General features: G+C 36.7%; 1 protein-coding gene and 1 long non-coding RNA gene across 6 annotated transcripts; one reads left to right on the top strand and one right to left on the bottom strand.

The window, feature by feature from the left end:
* The first annotated feature begins 7231 nt into the window (after nucleotides 1-7231).
* LOC144206709 (Ig-like V-type domain-containing protein FAM187A) lies at nucleotides 7232-13719 on the top strand. Of its 3 annotated transcripts, none has more exons than XM_077731840.1 (8): nucleotides 7232-7463; nucleotides 7986-8178; nucleotides 8909-9186; nucleotides 9514-9858; nucleotides 10716-10957; nucleotides 11897-12128; nucleotides 12429-12486; nucleotides 12581-13719. In XM_077731840.1, exons 2-6 carry the CDS (start codon nucleotides 8005-8007, stop codon nucleotides 12115-12117), a joined length of 1260 nt encoding a protein of 419 aa, XP_077587966.1. In that variant the 5' UTR covers nucleotides 7232-7463; nucleotides 7986-8004; the 3' UTR covers nucleotides 12118-12128; nucleotides 12429-12486; nucleotides 12581-13719. The 3 variants fall into 3 exon arrangements, with proteins under 3 accessions (XP_077587966.1, XP_077587957.1, XP_077587975.1); XM_077731831.1 differs by having other exon boundaries at nucleotides 7983-8178; XM_077731849.1 differs by lacking the exon at nucleotides 7986-8178.
* On the bottom strand, nucleotides 8581-14025 carry LOC144206728 (uncharacterized). Of its 3 annotated transcripts, none has more exons than XR_013328421.1 (3): nucleotides 13888-14025; nucleotides 10756-10936; nucleotides 8581-9830 (listed from the first exon to the last, which is right to left on the bottom strand). It is a non-coding gene; the product is annotated as an uncharacterized LOC144206728 (long non-coding RNA). The 3 variants fall into 3 exon arrangements; XR_013328419.1 differs by lacking the exons at nucleotides 8581-9830; nucleotides 10756-10936 and adding exons at nucleotides 12372-12672; nucleotides 12954-12968 and having other exon boundaries at nucleotides 13888-14019; XR_013328420.1 differs by having other exon boundaries at nucleotides 8581-10936.
* Nucleotides 14026-19616: the final 5591 nt, after the last annotated feature.

Genomic DNA, 19616 nt, shown 5'->3' with positions numbered 1-19616 from the left:
TATATATATATATATATATATATATATATATATATATATATATATACCCTGATAATGGGTGAAATGACTAGCCTCAGATTAAAAAAAAAAATTAAGATGGTTGTGAATGAAAGTATGTACAGTATACACAGTCATGCCTAAAAATAATCGTTCCTCAGTATTATTGATAATTTAGGGCTTGATTATATATCAGAGGTCTCAAACTCAACTTTGTTTTGGGTTGGTTGTTTGCTACTCGAATGTTTCTCTGCTATTTTAAATATTCATCAACATGTCTTGTTGAGTATCGTGTTTTATTGTAAATCTCAAGCACTGCAACTGTTTATGTACATACTTCAGAGCTCGCCTGTACAAAACAGACAAATATTTTGTCAAGGTGACAAAACAACCAGGTGACCACCGAATAGTCTCCCAGACTTCAGTTGGCCCCCAGGCCACAAGTTTAAGACCTCTGATATACACAAAATAAGATTTAGCATGTTGAGACCTGTAATGGGTCATATGATTCTGACTTTGGAATCATTTAAGAATTGGAAATAAATTGAAGCAATTATGCTGCATTTCAGAAAACTGAAAATTTGAAGGTCTTAGACTTCTTTCTGCGTGAGTGTGTAATGAGTGACAATAAAAAGGAAAAGTGGGAGAATTTTTAGATATTCTGTATTTTGCCATCCCACAGTGCAAATGTAAATGTAAAATTGACGTTGTTGGCTTCTGGTTGATAATGTTATTAATAGCAAAATGCTTTGCATGGAATTTGTTTTTCAGATATAATGCTACATTCTTTTTGCATGCTGTCCTCCATTCAAATATAGTTACTATAATTGTAAATTTACATACACAAAAGAAATATTTAACAAAGTTCTCTCAGTTTTGTTTTACTTAACTGAAAATGTATGGACGCTTTGAATCTCTCAAGATCCTTCCGTCATGTTTTCTGGAATGCAACATAAAACTATACAAAATGACTAATTACTGGATGTTGTTCATAATTTATCTCCGTCACTGTAAGCGGCATAGGAGGCCAGCATTTTTGCTGATGCTCTGCGAATGCTGCATGGAGTTGTTGTAATGTACCTCAAGGCTCAATTAGGACCCTTCTGGTAACAGATCTCGTTGGACTGCGACACAGGAGAAGGGTGTTGCTGAGTTAGGAGCACAGTCTAAGGGAAAAAGTGGCTTTCTCCTTCTCTGTTTTATTCTCTTAAAGGTGATATTAACCCTGAAACAGAAAACACATGCAGTCCTCATTATGCTGCAAATTGTCAATTCATTCTGCCTCTTTTTCATACTGCATGTATTGTTTAGGGCTTTAGTGTGAAACATCGTTTATGTGTAATCACATTTTTTAATCAGGCAATTATCCACATTAGCTCATGTGCTTGGCATTGATTGACATATGTGTTTATAAGAAAACGTCACCGTCACACTTCCAAGGACGGATTCATACATATTTTGATTAAATGCCTTCTGATTTTTTATTTTTTTATTATTATATATTATATAATAATATTATTATTATTTTTATTTAACTTGTCCATTTATATGCCCTGTAAAATTTGCACCTAGTGTAATATATGCGTTTACATTTGGAGAAGAAATGTTATGCTGCAATCAAATTTTTTTGCTGCCATGACGCATCTCTGAATTCTGTTCAAGTAAAGCTTAACGCCAGTTGTCGTAATTAGACAGAAGCCATCATTTGAAGCAGGGTCCAATTTCCTTTTTATTAGCAGTGTTTTAAAAGTATGTCAGAAAGTCTGTTTCAAGGTTAAATTCCCCTTTGACCCATAATTTTGTCACTAAGTATTCCTCCGGTGGTCTTTGGAGAATGTAATTTCTTAGAAATCATTTTGGAGATGAACAAACATTTGCCTTAACTGTTAGAATACTATATATATATATATATATATATATATATATATATATATATATATATATATATATATATATATATATATATATATATATATATATATATATATATATATATATATATATATATATATATATATATATATATATATATATATATATATATATATATATATATATATATATATATATATATATATATATGAAATGACTGACTCTGTTGGCTAAAGTATCATGAGCTTAGCAGAGAAGGAAAAAATTATATGTTATTTTCATATTCGTGTTTTCTGATTAGTGAATAAAGATTTGGTCACAATATTTTGGTGCAAGATCCAGCATAATGAGTTTCACTAATTAGTAATTTATAGCTACTTGTACAAGACATTTTCCCAGTCAAACCAAGGAATTCCTCAATATCAAAGAAATAAATTGCTTTTTTCAGTTTGTACATGGCAATGATCCATTTTATTATATATATATATATATATATATATATATATATATATATATATATATATATATATATATATATATATATATATATATATATATATATATATATATATATATATATATATATATATATATATATATATATATATATATATATAAAACCAGTGTGTAGCTGTTGAACAAAATGTTAAGGGATTTACTGCACTGAATTTGTGTTTTAAGGTCTTTATTGTATAACTTTTATTGTACTTTACGTTGTACAAAAAGAGGACATTGATACCAAGATGGTGCGCATGCTGCCTTGTCAATGCAGCGTGAGCACTGCCTGTCAAATCCCTGTAGATATTGCGTAAAGCTATGTAAAGGTATTAACAAGGCTCCGACCATCATTTACCTCTGACCTCACATTCCTTACTGTTGAGTGTGTAGATTAAAAAAAAAAAAAAAAACCTTGCCGAGCAGGAAGGGACGTCTGCGCACCTGAATCCTCTCATCCGTTTACATTTTGCAGACCACATGAATGTTGAGCCACTAACTGTTGAAAAATCCAAATGTGAGATAAAGAACATATTCTTAATGTCGCTATTTTGTAATTACTATGAATATGTTGTGTTGCTTCTCAGTTTTCGCTGTGCAAGAGACAATGGTATATGTTTGTATCTTCGCGTGAATTCAAAACTGTTGTTGCGGTTCAACTCATTGGCTGCCATTGACTGTGATGAGTGTCCAATACATTCTGACTGGGAGGACGCCTGTCAATAGATATGGCCAGTCAATGGATTGGACACCATTGTCAGAGCCAGGCAATGAATGAGTCACAAACAATCCCTGAGTGAGACCACATTTAGTTCAATAGTGCTGGGCTAGCAATAGTCACATGGCCATGTGGTAGCAACGCGATATTAACTGACTAGCTGTTGAAACATGGAATATTTGTTTTTTGTTGAAGGTTACATGTAGGTAAACTGTATATATATATATTATCTGAACATGTCATTAATAAAGGCATTGATGTTGATGAATGTGTTTGGTAGAGAATGTATGTATAATGCATATGTGGACAAACAACACACCATCACATGCAGTACTTATGTACATCATATTGTCAATATCAGGTTGCATGTTTGAAAATACTACACAGAGAAATCAAAATTAACTCCATCCTGCTAGCAAGTTAATGTGTGAATCAAGAATAAATTATAATCATGAGAGATTTTTTAAAAATTAAGTAAGTATTGGAAGCAAAATACAATCTAAAAACGGTAAAACTCTGAAGGTCAACACAATCCGGGTACATGCACGTGTTTCATTCACAAATTCATGGTCTGTTCAAGTGAATATGTAAACTATAGATGCAAACATGGAACATTTTGGAAAATATTATTAGGTAGTGGATCGTTTACAGGTGCCACAAATGAAGGGATTGTAGCGGAGTCAAATCATTCAGTCATTCACGTATAGGTCAGAGCAAATGCATGTCCTCTGTCTTGACATCATAATACTTGTTGTCAATTACTACACTCAGTCATAGTTAGCTAGTTATTACCTGTAATCGTTTGGAAAAAGAAGCTTAATGAAGTGCTGGAAACTGAAGGTGGAAACTGAACGAAAGAGAGATAGAAGAAGCAGGCCAACAGTTTTGGACTTCTGGATACAGCTGAATGATATAATGGACAATACTTGGACAATTGCATGTTTGTGGCAACAGATTGGGGAATGCTCTTCTCTGATCTATTATTATTGTGCCACAGTGCACCAAAAAAAGAATAATTAAGTGGTAGTGTTTGCTTTGAAAGGACAGAATGATAAAAATGCTTTGGAATAAATTTGTAAAGCCAAGCCAACAGGTCCTCTATTGGAAGAAATTTAGCATGTATTTAAATGGGGATTAACAACATTTGTTTATATACAATCTTGGTTTTCAAAAGTTTTCTATAAACACTAGTGGAGTGTAAGTGATCATACACCAAACATGCTAAACTGCTTTGTTTGTGCAGGCGTGAGAAAATTATGATTAAAATTTACAATTTAGTCTGATTTAATTTTGTAACATCTAATGAAAACATTTAACATCCCCTGCTGATATCACTTTTTTTATCTCTATAATAATTGAAGGATTAGGGCAGCTTCAGCATCACCGCGAGAGGGTTCCCAGACGAGTGAAAGCTCTTATAACTGAAAAACAGGAGATACAACTTAGTAGTACTTTGTTTTTCCCGTAGGGTGTTCTGGTAGACAAATGTTCAACATGTACTTTTTTTGTTTCCAAGGTGGTTTAGTGCATGTTTTACAAGGGGAAGAAAATAGAGAAAAAATAGTGGCAGAGTATTTTTCCAAGAACTGCTATTCTTTTTTCCATGGAATGCTTTCACTGGTTGATTATATTCTAGGAGCATATTACAGTTCAACATCCTGCCATGTGTTTGTATATATTGACTCATTGTACATAACATGAGGTAAAAAAAAAAGATGACCAATAAAAGAGATGAAATGAATTAATCATTCAAAAAATAGGATAATAATCCTAAACATTTTGACAGACATATTCATGCAACACTATTTACCTTATTGGTTGCCTTTGACTGCAAAAGACCAAAATAATTTGCTTTAAAAATAGTGTTGCCTCGATAACATTTTTGGCTCCCGATACTGGTTCCAAAACCAGGTTGTGTGATATTTATTGGCTGATCCTAATACTGTACCGATATAGTGTATTTTGGCCAAAATCGTTTGATACTAAATTAACATATTCTCCATTGAAAGGGAAAAAAATGCTATTATGGCTTGGTCAAACACTGCTTCACATATTGTCTGCCAACGACTGCGCTAGATGTCCAATCAATTTCAAGTGGACGGCCATACACCCTTCCAATTCAAATGACTAGCTACTACTGGTTTAGATTCAGTTACTCATTTAAATTCAGAGCAGAAGGATCATTGGACGCCACACGAGTGCATGTCTATCATCAATTTATGAAGGGTGACAGGTGTATTGGTATCAATAATAGATTCAGTAGAACACTATTTAGAAATATTTAATTCTTACATGGACCAGACTATAACTTTTTCAAACTAGCAATAGAAACACTAATATCATGTAAACAGATCAAGAACATTCCTACTGTAAGATCAACTTCAACATTAAGTGTCATAAATTAACATTGGTTCCTTTGAGAGCACTAGAAATCCAATTGAGAAATTGGTCGATCTTTGCTAACCCTCCCAGTCCAATTGAATTGGACCCCTGTTACCATCACTAAAGAGTCTCATCTAAAGTTCAAATGAATATGATGTCTATCGCTGTCTATGATGGTGCTAGAATTAATATTGTGTTGTTAGAGGTTGCAGTCCAGTTAAATTTCACTACAAAATAGCCTTGCTATACTGACATGAAAAGATAAATAACAGTACTGAATGTTGTTACTGTTCCCCATTAAGTTGTCACACACAGGAAGGACATCAACAATCCCAATAGTGACAGGCTCTTCAAACAGTATTGATGCCTCCGCCCTCGACAAATCTCTTCAGCTGCACCGTGAACCCCAGTGACCTCCATTAACAGCAGAAGGGCATCCGCTGTGGATATCTTTTTAATGGCGAGACCATTATGTGCAATCACGACATTGAAAAAACACAAATACAAGCCTCTTATTCGGTAGAATGGATTACAGAAAGTGCAGTCTTGACAATGCAAGTGATTCAGGTACAATAATAACACATTACTTTTCGGTAACCCAAGACCCATATTTAACCAAAAATACAAAATTAAATGTCTGAACCTGGAAAAAAATGTAAAAGTCTCCTAATGAAGGCAACACAGAAACATTATTTTTTAACCAACCAAAACTGTAGTACCGGTACAGTATTGGCATTGGCGAATATCAAGTGTAACACTACAACTCACTTCAGTGGGGGTAAACCCAACAAAACTGCCATGCTTTGTACCTCTTTTATATTTTGCAAATGTCCATGAACTGCTATATAGGTAACTGACTCTTATTTTGAAAATGTACTGTACACGACAGGAGGGTCCTCTGTCAGTCTCATGCAGGACTATGTCAATGTGAGTCTTCATCTTTGGGTGAGTTTTACCAGTTCTTCTAGTTCCTATTGCTCTTAAACTACTTATTTTCACAAAGCAGACACATTCAGTTGTGCATACTGAGGATACAATGTCCCAACATAAACATTGTGTAAATGTAACAAGTTAAGACATATGACAAGTGTCTACCTTTTTTATGACCAAAGATAGATGAACCTGTTCTGCTTGTTGAAATCAATGCTGCCCTAGAAGGTCACCACTGTTTCCTGCAAACCCAATTTAGAAGCCATTTGTGTGCTGGGCATGTGAGAGGAGCCACATACCACGTGGGATGACTAACAACAATGCATTTATACAAAATGCTTTGGCTACGTTTATCCTCAGATGTTCAATGATGTTATCATTGAGGTTGTTCATTTGCATTCACAACAACAGACTGGTTCATTCTAATGAGGGGAGGATGGCAAGGATTTGATATGATGCACAGAAAAGAAAAAAAATCCAATATAATTTAGTGTCTTCAATTAATTTGACATGCATATATTGAAAAGATTGGGGTAGGAGATATATCCTTTAGTAGAAAATACACAATATTACTCCTATTTTTCTTTGTACTTATAAAATCAAACAGAATGCCATTGAAGCAAGGCTTAATGTTAATAAAGTCGTTTAAATTCAATTCAGAGTGGCTTCAGAGTGGAAGTTTGGGGATTTTCCAAAACAAAATATAACACAAAAAGACGCTTATTTGTCTAATAACATAGAAAGAAAAATAATTGGCTGTTCACATTTTGTGTACGTCATGATATGTGACGCCACAACGCATTCCATACTGACGTCATGACAACAACAAAGTGGGACGTGTCAACTAATTTAGTTGGGCTTATCCAATATTGCTGAAATCGGTGTGTCTATCTGACGATGTCAAATAAAAAAAGAGAAGAAAAAGGCGAGTTTAGAATTTTACTTTCGAACAAATTAAGACAGTGATTTCGTCATAGCGTCATGTTACTGAAAGATTCTTTCTTCAATGGGATGTTACCGCCATGAATTAAAAGCATCACAGCACATAAAGTATATGGACACGTTGCAGGTATGGTCTAACCATTTTTAAAAACGGAGAATTAGGTAGTTGAAGTGTTTTCTTTGCGCCACAAAATAGGGACGTATCGTGCGGATTGTGCAGATCCAATTCATTTGTATGGACCATTAATATGCTGCGTTCAATAAAAATAAGAAATATGCCACTTCAACCTGACGAGCTCGAAACGTGAGCTATTACACATTGGACTCTACTGCGGTCCACACAACAAGTTGTGTTCAAGGGATTTTTGATAATGAAAGGGTATGGGGGAAAAAGTCAAGAAATAAATTAATAGCTGCACAAGTCATACAGGACTGTTGAGAAATGTCCATCTCATTTCTATTAACAGGTAAATATTCGAATTTTATACAACTGAAAAATATGAGTTGAAATATTATGCACAATTTGCAGCTAAATTGTTTCAACAACAAGTAGTGCAGAGGTTGTGTCACTAATAATAATGTAGCTGGTTAATGTAGTTAAAATTGAGATAAAAAATCACACTGTAAGGTATGTTCTTTTCCAAAGAAGCCTCTGCCTGTACCTGTGCATGATTCCCCTCTTCATCTTCCTCCTCTTCACCGAGGCTTGGAGCCATGAGGCTCCCAGGGAAAAGGATAATGTTTTTTCAACAAAACCCTGCCCAGCTTTCCTAATTTTCTTCAACACAGCCTACCAAGCGGGAGCCACTGTGGAGTTGCCTTGCCGCTGCAAACCTGAAAAAGTGAGGCCTTTTCAACTGACCACACACCATTACCATTCATTATTATACCCTTCTCATGATAATGCTGCTAAAATCAATGTTGAATACCGTTTTGGATGTGAGGGATTCTTCTGGTTGTTGTGGGGTGCTGGAGCCTATCCCCACTATCTATGGGCATGAAGCAGGGGGCACAAGGAGATGTACAACCATTCCCAGCAGCTAAAAGTTTTAAAATAATGTCTTGTGTTCAGAAATGAAAATATGCTAGAGATAACTGTAGTTATCACTTTATTCCTGGAGGAAATCAAGAAATTACATCTCTCCAAATGTGCGGCCTGCTTTTTGGGGGGCTGGGGCCTTGTTGTTTATCGGTGCGTACAACTGTAGAGCTGACAATTACATACTGATGATTGTTGGCCTACAGACAGTCGCTTCTCCAATGGATTTTAAATTGACAGATTTATTTTTAGTGGAGCTTGGAATGCATTTTTTTTAAATATGTTTTCATTTTCCTTGGCTTCTACTCATTTTTTTTTTAAATATGTATTTTGTTGTCATTTTGGGGAACATAAAAATACATTCAACTTCTTGATTTTGGTCAATTATGTTTGATTCACCATAACACTTTGGAATTAAAAGAGCCTATTTCATGATCAAATATCTTCAGAAAACCTTTGATAATTATGTTTGCAATGGTTGATGTAATGTTCAACATAATTGTCATACAATTTCCCTATTGCTTGCATTTCAGATCCAGTCCGTGGTTTGGTTTTACAGGGAGCATACGTCTTTCTCCGAAGCCACCAGAGCCCTGACTGATGACAATGGAAACAAACTGCTGGACCCCAGCCAAATTCCCCATGGCGCTGACTTGCGCAGTCGTTTCTCAATTCGTCTCTTTAGCCTGATTATCTTTCAAACGTCTGTGGAGGACTCGGGTGTCTACATCTGTGGGTCGACTCAAGGCGACTACTTCTACGCCTATGATCTGGACATCCAGGAGGTGCAGGAGCTTAGCTTCACATCAAGGTTAAGGGTCATGCTAGAGATTGTCAATGTCGGGCTAGTGGTGGAGTCAGTTCTTTTGCTGTTATAGTCGCTGAAAATAGTCTTGTCTTGGTGACGCACCAAGCAAAAAACAATACTTTATAGACTGTGAGTGAAAAAACATAAATATAGTTTTGATAATGATGAAAATGTTCATCTCAGAACAATTTAACCATTAAGATGTCCATCATGTCCACATTGCCTTCACATTTGTAGCAATGTTTCCATACCTATTAATCCCAGTGAGTTTTCTGTTCCAAGAATGTCAGTATGTCAGCCTATGTGACACTTGTTTATTGTTTCTACCAGGCCTTCTCCTGAAATTCAGAACAAGACTATCAAAGATGTGAATGGACAAATATCTGGTCAGCTCTACCAAGTTTTCACTACATTCCGTCCATGGTCACGGTGTGATCGCTGCGGCATTCTGGGCGAGCAAATCCGAGTGGGGCTCTGCTACGTTCGCTCTCGCTACCTACATGTGCGCTACAAGTGGGTCCAGAAGAACGTGGTGTCCTGTGGCTCAGGGGCAGTGCCCGAGTCTTTCAGCCATGTGAAGCAAAAAGGAACTGGAGCTAGGCTGGAAATCAGAAACTGTAATGTAACTTGTCCAACGAAGGTGCTGTCTGCTTCAAAACCAGATAATAAACAGGGGTAAGCGCATTTGACTATTTGAACAAATCCTCATCGTAGCGTTTCTTGAGAGCATTTTGTGTTTTAAGCTTCTCAGAGATTCTACAGATATAATATGCCATAATGGCAGTCGTTAACTTATGACTGCAAAAGTCATGAAGTATGATTGAACAGAGTGCAGTGCGAGTGTTGCGTATGACAGATGTTTGCGCTGCCAACAGCACCAGCATCTTAAAAGGCCAATCAGGAGATGATGCAGCTTCACTTTCTTACTGCTTTCTAATGGCCCCGGTGGAGCGCTGCACTTCAGAGTTGCCAGATCACAAACCAATCACACCGGATATATAACTCAATCAGTTCGCGTTAGGTTCGCCCAATCTGTCAACACTGCTTCACCTAGTCAATTGCTTTTCATACAAAGAAAAAGTGTTGCACCTCAAAACAACAAAACTGTCTATTTTAAAGAAAATAATTATTTTATATTCATTATTTTACATATTTTTTCATTTATTTTACTTTCGCTGAGGCGTGCACAAAATCCAATTTTTGACAAAACTGCTCTTTTTCCTCTTATTTTTAAAAAACAACAACAAGAGGTTTGTTTCAGATCACTTAAGAGATCACAGTGTTGCAAACAATAACCTCATTTGCAATGCGAAAATACAAATGTAAAGTACCGTATATACAACATGGATCGACATATGATCCAGATCACTATGAAACCAATATGTCGATCCTGACTGTGGCCCTAAGTTGACGACTGCCTGGATTAAGTCTGGGTGAACTCTTTGTAGATGGTTCATGAATTAGCAGTTTTAATTTGTATTTGACTGCATTTTTCAATGCACAAAAAATCTTCCTCTTTCTGTGTTTTTCAGTTCTGAATCCATAATAATGCAAGACATGCAAGTTTCCTACGTGAACCACCCAGCCGGGCAAATCCTGACCCTCAACTGTCCAGAGGCTCGGCCATATGTAGCGGTGGCGTGGGACAGAGGATCCAAACCCATTTATCGATCGCAGATTTCTGTTGATCAAAATTCAACTTTCACATCTCCGAGGATTCATATTGATGTTGGGCATCATCTCGTCTTCACTCCTGCACAAATTCAGGACTCAGGTAGAGAATTTCTTTTATGTTTATTTTAATGTTTTACTTTTGTTTGGTCTATGGGTTGGCATAACTGCCTCAATATGTCTGGGATTCAGTTTGTGAATCTTGACCTCGGCTTCCATGTGTTGAGTTTACATTTATGCCCTATACTTGCGTGTGCTTACTTTGGGTATTCTCATGCAAAATTTACATGCAGGCAAGGTTGATTGAACATTCTAAATCAGGGGTGTCAAACTGGCCCTCAAAGTGGGTGCAGGATTGCAAGAGGACACTTTTGCAAGTGTAATCATTTGATTGCAGTCAAATGCCACTTACTTTAGAACACACCTCATTGGTTAAACTTTTGGCACTGGATCGGCTAGAACAGACATGGGCAAACTACGGCCCGGGTCGTTAGGCTTTTTAATCCGGCCCGCCGACGTTGTCCAAATAATGTATTTTTTATTGTTATTATTTTTTTTTCCCCAAAATGACAGGGAAGCCAGTGACAGCAGCTCTGTCCACTCTTATTTGTTTTTCGTGTTTTACAGCCCTCCTATCTTTTTTTAAATTACATTTTAATATTTCTTAATACATTAATTTTTATTTTATTTTGTACTTTATACTTTTTACTTTAATGATGCGTGATGAGTATGTTAATACTTTAGTCCTTTTTTTGTTTATGTTTCATATGTACTGTTAATGGATGCAGTTTTTTATATGTATCGTATCTTGTGCTGACCCGGCCCATCTGTCAAATTTTTAAAGTCAATGTAGCCCCCGGGCCGAATAGTCTGGGCTAGAACATAGACCAGAACCCACTGCGCCCCTTCAGTTTGACACCCCTGTTCTAAATGCTAAAGAGGTTTGAGTTTGTATGTTTGTAATGATTGGTTGTTTGTTTATAACATGTTCCCGAAGACTGGTTGACAACTAGAAGATTTTACTAATGTTTTTACTTTTCAGATGTGTACTATTGCTGGCTAAAGGGGAAACGTGTAACTGAGATACACCTGCTCGTCTACCCCCATTTTGGGCGTGGCATGCCCCCTACATCACATCCAGACTTTTCATTGGCCATACAGATAGTTTTTAAATCATATGCAGCCATGACGGGACTGTTCTGCGTATACATCTTCGTTCGAGTTTGCATTAGACACCGGAGGAGAGGTGCCCATTTGGACTGACCCTAATGAAGGTAAAAACCTTTTTGTTTGCATATTATTTGTACTAAATAAACGAGTCACTTTTTGTAAGTCATTATGTAATAGTCCTGGAAGTTCAAATGGAATGGACGTCTATATAATGGCAAAATGGTTCCACATTCACATCAGGTTGATAAAAAGAGTCATATGCTACTCTGGAACCTCAATTTATTGGCGTCTTCTATATGGGCATGCAAAGATTTTAATTCTATTTGTATAAATAATGAACTTTTTTTTCTCCTAAAAAAATACACTTGGCTTTTCTACCCATTCTGAACATCAAATATTTGAAGACCCCTGCTTTCAACATGGAGGTGATTAGTTCGACTGAAGAAGCAGGTGTGCAATATGGTGAGTGTTTGGGCTCCTGTCACAAGAAGTATCTTTTCAGCAACTCAATCTGACAGCCATTAGCACTCCTAAAGGACTCGTGTTGTCAATTTAGAGGCGGTGAGATGGAGAGCCTGGGGTGAAGAGAGGACCAGCTGTGGAGGAACAAGTATCGTACTCGTGCTTTTTCTCTGGGTGCTCTGACATCTTAATGAGGACACATAAGAAGCTTAAATGTTTTTTGGTCTCAAATTGAGTATTGATCTTTGCTGATGTTATTCCTCAATAGCACCTACATTTTCAAGCTTTTGTAAAACAGCAAAGCCCCCTTTTTTTTTAGATTTTCTTTATTTCACCTTTTTCTTCTTCATAACTACACTTTTACTAATAAAGGCAAGTGGTCATAGGACCAAAGCTTAATATTGAATAATATATTTTCAGGTGACAATTGGCATATTAGTAAGCATGACCAAAATCACACATCTCACCATGTGGGGCTTGATCTAAGAATAAAGAAAATAAACAAAGGAACAAATGTAAGCACAGTGACCAAATGGAACAACGGCCCTCCCAACTTGGCCTAAGAACTCAATTAAAGAAGTTTCCCTGTGGAGCCTTCAGACAGAATTAAGAAAATCTGCAGGTCATTTTTCTAAATGTGACCTTTTACATGCCTAATTTCACCAAGAATTCAATTCAGGTCACTGAGTTATTAATCACATTCATAAACTAAAGTGTTCTAGCACCCCAGAAGCAATAACATTTGAGGGCTAGTTAGCCAGCTGTGTTATAAGTTATTTTACATATGATGACGGAGGACATTTTTATTTCCATCCTGCCTGCGGATTATTGGCTTGTTTTTGTGCATGATTCAAAACTAACATTTTCTTTGAGAAAAACAAAGCAATTTCTGTTAACATCTTTCATCACTTGTGTTGCTGCCAGGGTAAAGTGGTATCTTGCATGACTGTTTATTTCTTTGTACTTTGTGACAATGTACTTGGAATTTCAGTCCTGCAATGAATAGTGGAGCGTGTTCATTAATAGAGGATGCCTCTGCTCTTTGAAGTAAATTTGAGTTCAATTGATCTTTCACAAAAGCTCCACTGCACTTCAATACTGTTGCGACTCCATCAAGCTCTGTGACTCTGACGACACAATCTATGGCAGGGGAAGAGTCTACTGGACTACTATGTTAGTGATTAGTTTTGTTAGTTTGGACCAATGCCAATACTAATAAAATATCCAATTTGAGGCAGAAGGGTATGCAGTAGTGTAGGGTTACATTCATAATATGAACACACAAGGCAAGTTACATTTGAGAAACCAGATGACCTCTATTTTAGATGTTATTACTAGCACACCAAAGGTTGCCAACTGTCTCTAGAAGACTGATCATCCTGTATTGAGAAACGTACTTACATGTCTCGTTTTGAACGAATCCCCTCGAAAAGCTTCAACAGAACAGATTTTACAGGTGCATCTTTGTTTGATACCTTTAAATACTTCCAAACTGCAAACAGCCAGTGAGGCAGGCATTTTTACAATACAGCATCAGCCTTGATGTATTTCTCACAGTGTTTTGAGTACATCCTCAAGAGGTTCTTCACACTATTCGTTTGGTCTTTTAACCGAAAACCGTTGATGTATTTTTAGCTAATTTCAGCTAAACGTTTCGGCGCCAAATTTTTGATCACATTTGTATTTTTTGTTTTTTTGCATTAGTATGGAGGAACACACAGGCTAGTGTGAATAACTTGTTCAACAAGTATAGTAGTAAGTGATTTGTTAATTCTGTGAGAATGCACTGTGGGTGATGAAATGTCTCCCTTTTATCTGGATTACCAAACGAATGAGTCAATTTAACAGAGTATTGATTGGACAAATGCTCTGAAACATTGTAGAACACCGTCAAGCCTCTTCAACGTGGACACACACAGAATCACAAGCAACGTGTGGGGCTTTTCAAAATAGATCCTGCCATTGTGATTTTCCAGGAATTGCTTAATGTTACTTAATATTAGTGCTACATTTTTTTAAGTGTTTCATATTGGCATTTGCTGTTTCCTATTTATTGAGAAGTTCCCAAGTAAGTTAGCTTATATTTTATATGAATATCAAACAGTTTCAATGCTGTTTCATCTACTTGCCAACCACTCATCACTGCTCTCCGACATGTTGAGCTAGTGAGTGATGAGTAATGAGTATATGCAAACACTCAAACATGTCTGACCAATGGGGACCTGCAATGTTAATGACATAAGGATTTAATCCAAATGAAAGGCTTTTTTTCCACTTCTAAACAATACATTTCCCAGTTTTAAAAAAATCCCCTCAAATGAAAAAAATATATATAATATAAGGCTTTTTCCCAAGGGATAGAGGGGTCAATATTATATTGTGTTTTGGTTTTTTTCTTTGATTGAAAAGTTACTTTTATTACTATCAATGCTGTAAGAATTTGATTCAAGCAACTTGTTCATTTATAATAATGGCAAGTCTACCGAAGTTGCTTGTGTTCCTATAATATTGCAAAGCTAAATGAAAAGATGTTTTATAGAAAGATCACAAATCTCTAGTTATAATTTTTCATATCCATCTGCACTTGCAAATTGAGTAGTGCCTCTACTTGCGCAGGGTAATAAGATAAACATGAATTATTCAGATTCTGAAATATTAGAGTAAAGCCTTGAGGAAGAAAAAATCCCAATTCCGAAACATAAAACGAAAACAAACATCCCAGGAAACCTTAACACAGTTCCTATATCTGGTGTTTTTATATTTAAATGGTTGTGGTACAATTGCTTTCCTATTTCTTATTCCTATCACCCAACACCTCTCCACTCTCCAATTGGCTCAAAGAAAACTGCATCTCCGTGATGCTGGAACTGAATTTATAGTGCAATGGGGATATTAGAGCTAGCTTGTGCAAGGTAGCAGCCATCAGGTCCAACTATTTACTATATAGTGCTGCGCTAAATAACTGCACAAGTGACCATTATTCATAGTAATGAAGAATTATAATTTCCCAATATACATTAAGCAACTGTCCTGTAGCACATTTGACAATATCTCTCACAATCATTGGAAATTACTGATTTGAAAAGACCTAAAACCAATAGCATACTATTTTCGAACATTAGAAGAAATGCAAAGTTTTTACTGTTGAATGTGTCAAAGCATTTTATAACATATCTTACTCTATCTTGGTTATTGACATGTGTCCACTATTTTCCTTTACTCATGTATAATACAGTGTTCCCTCGGTTATCGCGGTTAATGGGGACCGGTACCACCCGCGATAAGTGAATTTCTGCAAAGTAGGGATGTCCCTTCAAATATGCTTAATTTTATTTTTTATTTTTTTAAATACCCCCCTGTATACAGTACACCATATAGAATACGGGTAGAGAGAGTGAAATTCATGTTATAACAAAATAAACTGTAAAATATGTTGTCTCAATGTAATATTTGTATAGATTTTTTTCCTCCCAAAAAAACGCGAAGCTCTGAGTCTGCGGTGGCTGAACCGCGAAGTAGCGAGGGAACACTGTACTCAATTCTTTACTTTTTTTAAAATTCACATTTAATTTTGTTCATGATTTCCTGTACTGTTTATATTGCATATACTGACTGTTCTAAAATCATTGTACTTTTATCACAATGTTTTGAATGGGCTCGTTCTTTCCTGTCATCACGAACCTTAAATTCATCCACCATTGTGTCTGAATCTTGATGATCTTTTATCAGACAAAGTGCCCTGTTTATTATTCCCCAGAACGTACTAACTCACCTTACATAGGATATGCACACACTGACAGCGATTATGCATGTTTATGACTAAATCTTACAAAATTAATGAGAGGCGACTAATGTGTGTCTGGCGAGGCGAAGTCACATCCTTGTTGCTGTGGTTAAGCGTGTTGCGGTGGCAGCGTGCCAATGTCACGGTCATGTTTAAATTCAGCTCTCGTCATGCTGCAGCAAGGTCATTTGTGCTAAGGTAGCCAGACACCACGTCTCATTTTTAACAAAGAGCAAATAGGAATCTATAAATCTAAATGCTGCAACCCAGAGACCACTTCGTGAGGTATGCACTGCATTTATTGTAGTATTCGAATGTCATGTATGTATAATGATGCTCAGTTTGGACTATCACCAAGACATTAATAAATTAAAAATACATAATGTTGATATCTCAGTAAATGAAGTAAATGAGTAAATGTAAAAAAAATTAAGGAGAAAATGCTAAAAAAACTGAAACAATACATTGGAATCAAATCAGCTAATTGTGAAATTATTCTGCTCTTCTGAATATATCATAAGAAGAAAAAGGCCTGCTAATCACCCGAGAAGAAGACACATTGACATTCGGGACGCCATCAATGTCAAGATGAGTGCCATGCTAACACAGCCTGACTAGCCATGTGCTCAGCCGCCAACCTATGATATCCCCCACTTAGGCTCTGCAGGTGGTCACCAGCAATCTTGTGTCCCCACACGTGCTGGTTTGTCCATGTATGTCGGGTATCAGTAGGCACATGATTCCTCTTTGCGATCGGTGGTGGTGGCTTGCTGCAAAGAGATTTTTTTTAAAGACAAACAAAACTACATCACACTTTAGGAGTCAATCTTTTTTAATACAATGGGGGTCAAATGTTTCTAATTATTGTCCTTGTAAATGTAGTTATGGCGTCCCTGAGCAGGTCATTAGGACTGAAACTTGTTGAAAATGTCAAATCGCCTCATTGTTTATTACTTAGAGATACATTGAGTAATCAGGTTTAAAATTAGAAGTCAAGGAAAATATTACTATTAAATGAAAATGATTAGGAAAGCAGTAAAAGTTCCAATTTTTATAATATAATCACGTCAGTTTGCTGTAAGGCCTTTTTGCATCAGCTTGGAGCCCGCCACACTCCCTTCTCCGCATTACTGACCGGTAAATACGTGGCTTAAACTGCAGCCGTGTCATTTGGTGTCTTGGCATAACCTCCATTCAAAAAGGATTTGCGTCTGCAGGGGCCTTCTGGTCATTTCATTTCCCCAACCGTGAAGTTAATCCTTTCGGGATCAGTGATTTCTACTTTCAGCTCCTGCAAGACTCTTCAGCTCCAAATGCCTCCTGTGTGCGTATAAACCCAGGCTGTCGACGTGGAAAAGATGTCCAATCAAGAGAGAGGGAGAGAGATACAATGTTAGTTTTGTCAATAGGTTTTAAAGTGCTCAACCATATAGGATCCTGAATGGCAATGACCTTAGTGAGGATACGCAGGATAGAAAGTTTATGGATGGTTTTGAAAAAGCAATTTATAGCAAGTCTCTTTTGGTTGCAGGGTGTAGTAATCTTAGAAGTTATTTCAAGTATTAAAATTGACACAGCATGGTACTGACTGCTGAATGAATTGTTTGCACGCCAAATAATTGATGCCCAGGCAAGCCAGTCCATCTATGAAGTAAAAAATTGAAGCAAGACAATATTTTCCCCAATAGGTCTGCACAAAGACCCTAGTATTCACTCAATTGAGTGAGAATTGGCATTATTTGGGGATGATAACTATTTTAATGTTTTAACCCAGTGGTGGGCAAACTTTTGGGCCCGGGAGCCACATTGACTTTAAAATTTTGACAGATGGGCTGGGTAAGCACAAGATAAGATACATATAAAAAACTGCCTCCGTTAACAGTGCATATGAAACATAAACAGAAAAAAAGGACAAAAGTATTAACATACTCATTACTCATCATTAAAGTACAAAGAACAAAGTAAAGTAAAAAGGAATGTACTAAGAAATTTTAATATGTAATTTAAAAAAAAGACAGTGGCTTTAAAACACGAAAAACATAAGAGTGGACAGAGCTACTGCCACTGGATTTCGCGTGACTGCGCCATCTTTTGGACGTCGGCGGGCCGTATTAAACAGCCTAACGGGCTCAAAAATGTTCCTGACCCCTGATCTATAGCAAGGGGGTCAGACTCGGGTTGGTTTGCGGGCTGCTTTATAACCTAATAACTTGTTTGCAACCAGCCCGGTAGAGAACGGCAAGCTCATCAGCCCAACAGTTCTACAGCACTCAATGTGGTTCTGGTGAAGATGGTATGGAAACAAATGAATGAATGATTAATCTGTTTTGCATTCTTATTCTATGTAGCACAACTATTCTGCTCCCAAAATACAATATTGGACGTGCAAAGATACAATCAGGCCATCCTCATGATAAAACACACCTAATATAAATGACGCTTGCACGAGGAATGCAAATTGTTCATTTCTTAGATCTTTAATGATGGAGAAAACATCAAAACATAACAACGTTTACCAGTGCAGCCATTCTGTGATGACCTTGATGTCTGTCGAGCCATACACGCACAGCAAATGCTGAAAAAGTAGCCAAGAAAATAAGCACACATTCTTCACAGTGAATGTACCTGTTCAATCTGTTGCGGTCTTTCTCCATTCAATTTCCGAGCAAGATACAAAGCCCGCTCCACTTTTATTTAAGCTTGTTTCCTCCACAAATGCGAGGGCAGCCAATATGTAATGATCCGACATGACGATCTTCAATACGTGGTATGTACTGGCTAAAATAGTACATGTTTTTTTTCTAAAATGTCTATTTCACTATTGCTTTGAAATATTGTTTTTTATTTACGTTTTACCACAATCCCACATTTGGAAAGTATTTTTTTATAACTATAATAAACACATTTATTTTTGCTGGGATGCACATATTAGTGGTGATGTCTATTTGTTTGAATCACTTTATCCTCATTAGGGTCACGGTAGGTGCTGGAACTAATCACTGCTGTCTCTGTTTTCGGAAAGTGGGAGGAAATTGGAGTACCCAGAGGATACCCACACAGAACATGCAAACTCCACACAGGTGGACCGACCTGGACTTGAACCCAGGACCCCAGAGCTGCGAGGCCAACGTGCTATCCACTCAAGACCGCTGACCGCCCGTCTACAGGTATAACTGCAACAATTCCAAATCAGTACTCGTTATACCAGCATTTTTTTATTGCTCTATTATGGCACTCAAAAAGAAGCTCAGTGGTGAACCCATAATTCAGGAAAGATTTGAGCTATGATGATAATTGTATTCTTTTCTCTGGTGATGTGGCTAACATTCTTAACACAAACACATAA

The sequence above is a fragment of the Stigmatopora nigra genome, chromosome 1 (assembly GCF_051989575.1).
Source record: "Stigmatopora nigra isolate UIUO_SnigA chromosome 1, RoL_Snig_1.1, whole genome shotgun sequence".
In the NCBI taxonomy this organism is placed as follows: domain Eukaryota; kingdom Metazoa; phylum Chordata; class Actinopteri; order Syngnathiformes; family Syngnathidae; genus Stigmatopora; species Stigmatopora nigra.
This window is presented reverse-complemented; position numbering and strand designations above follow the sequence as displayed.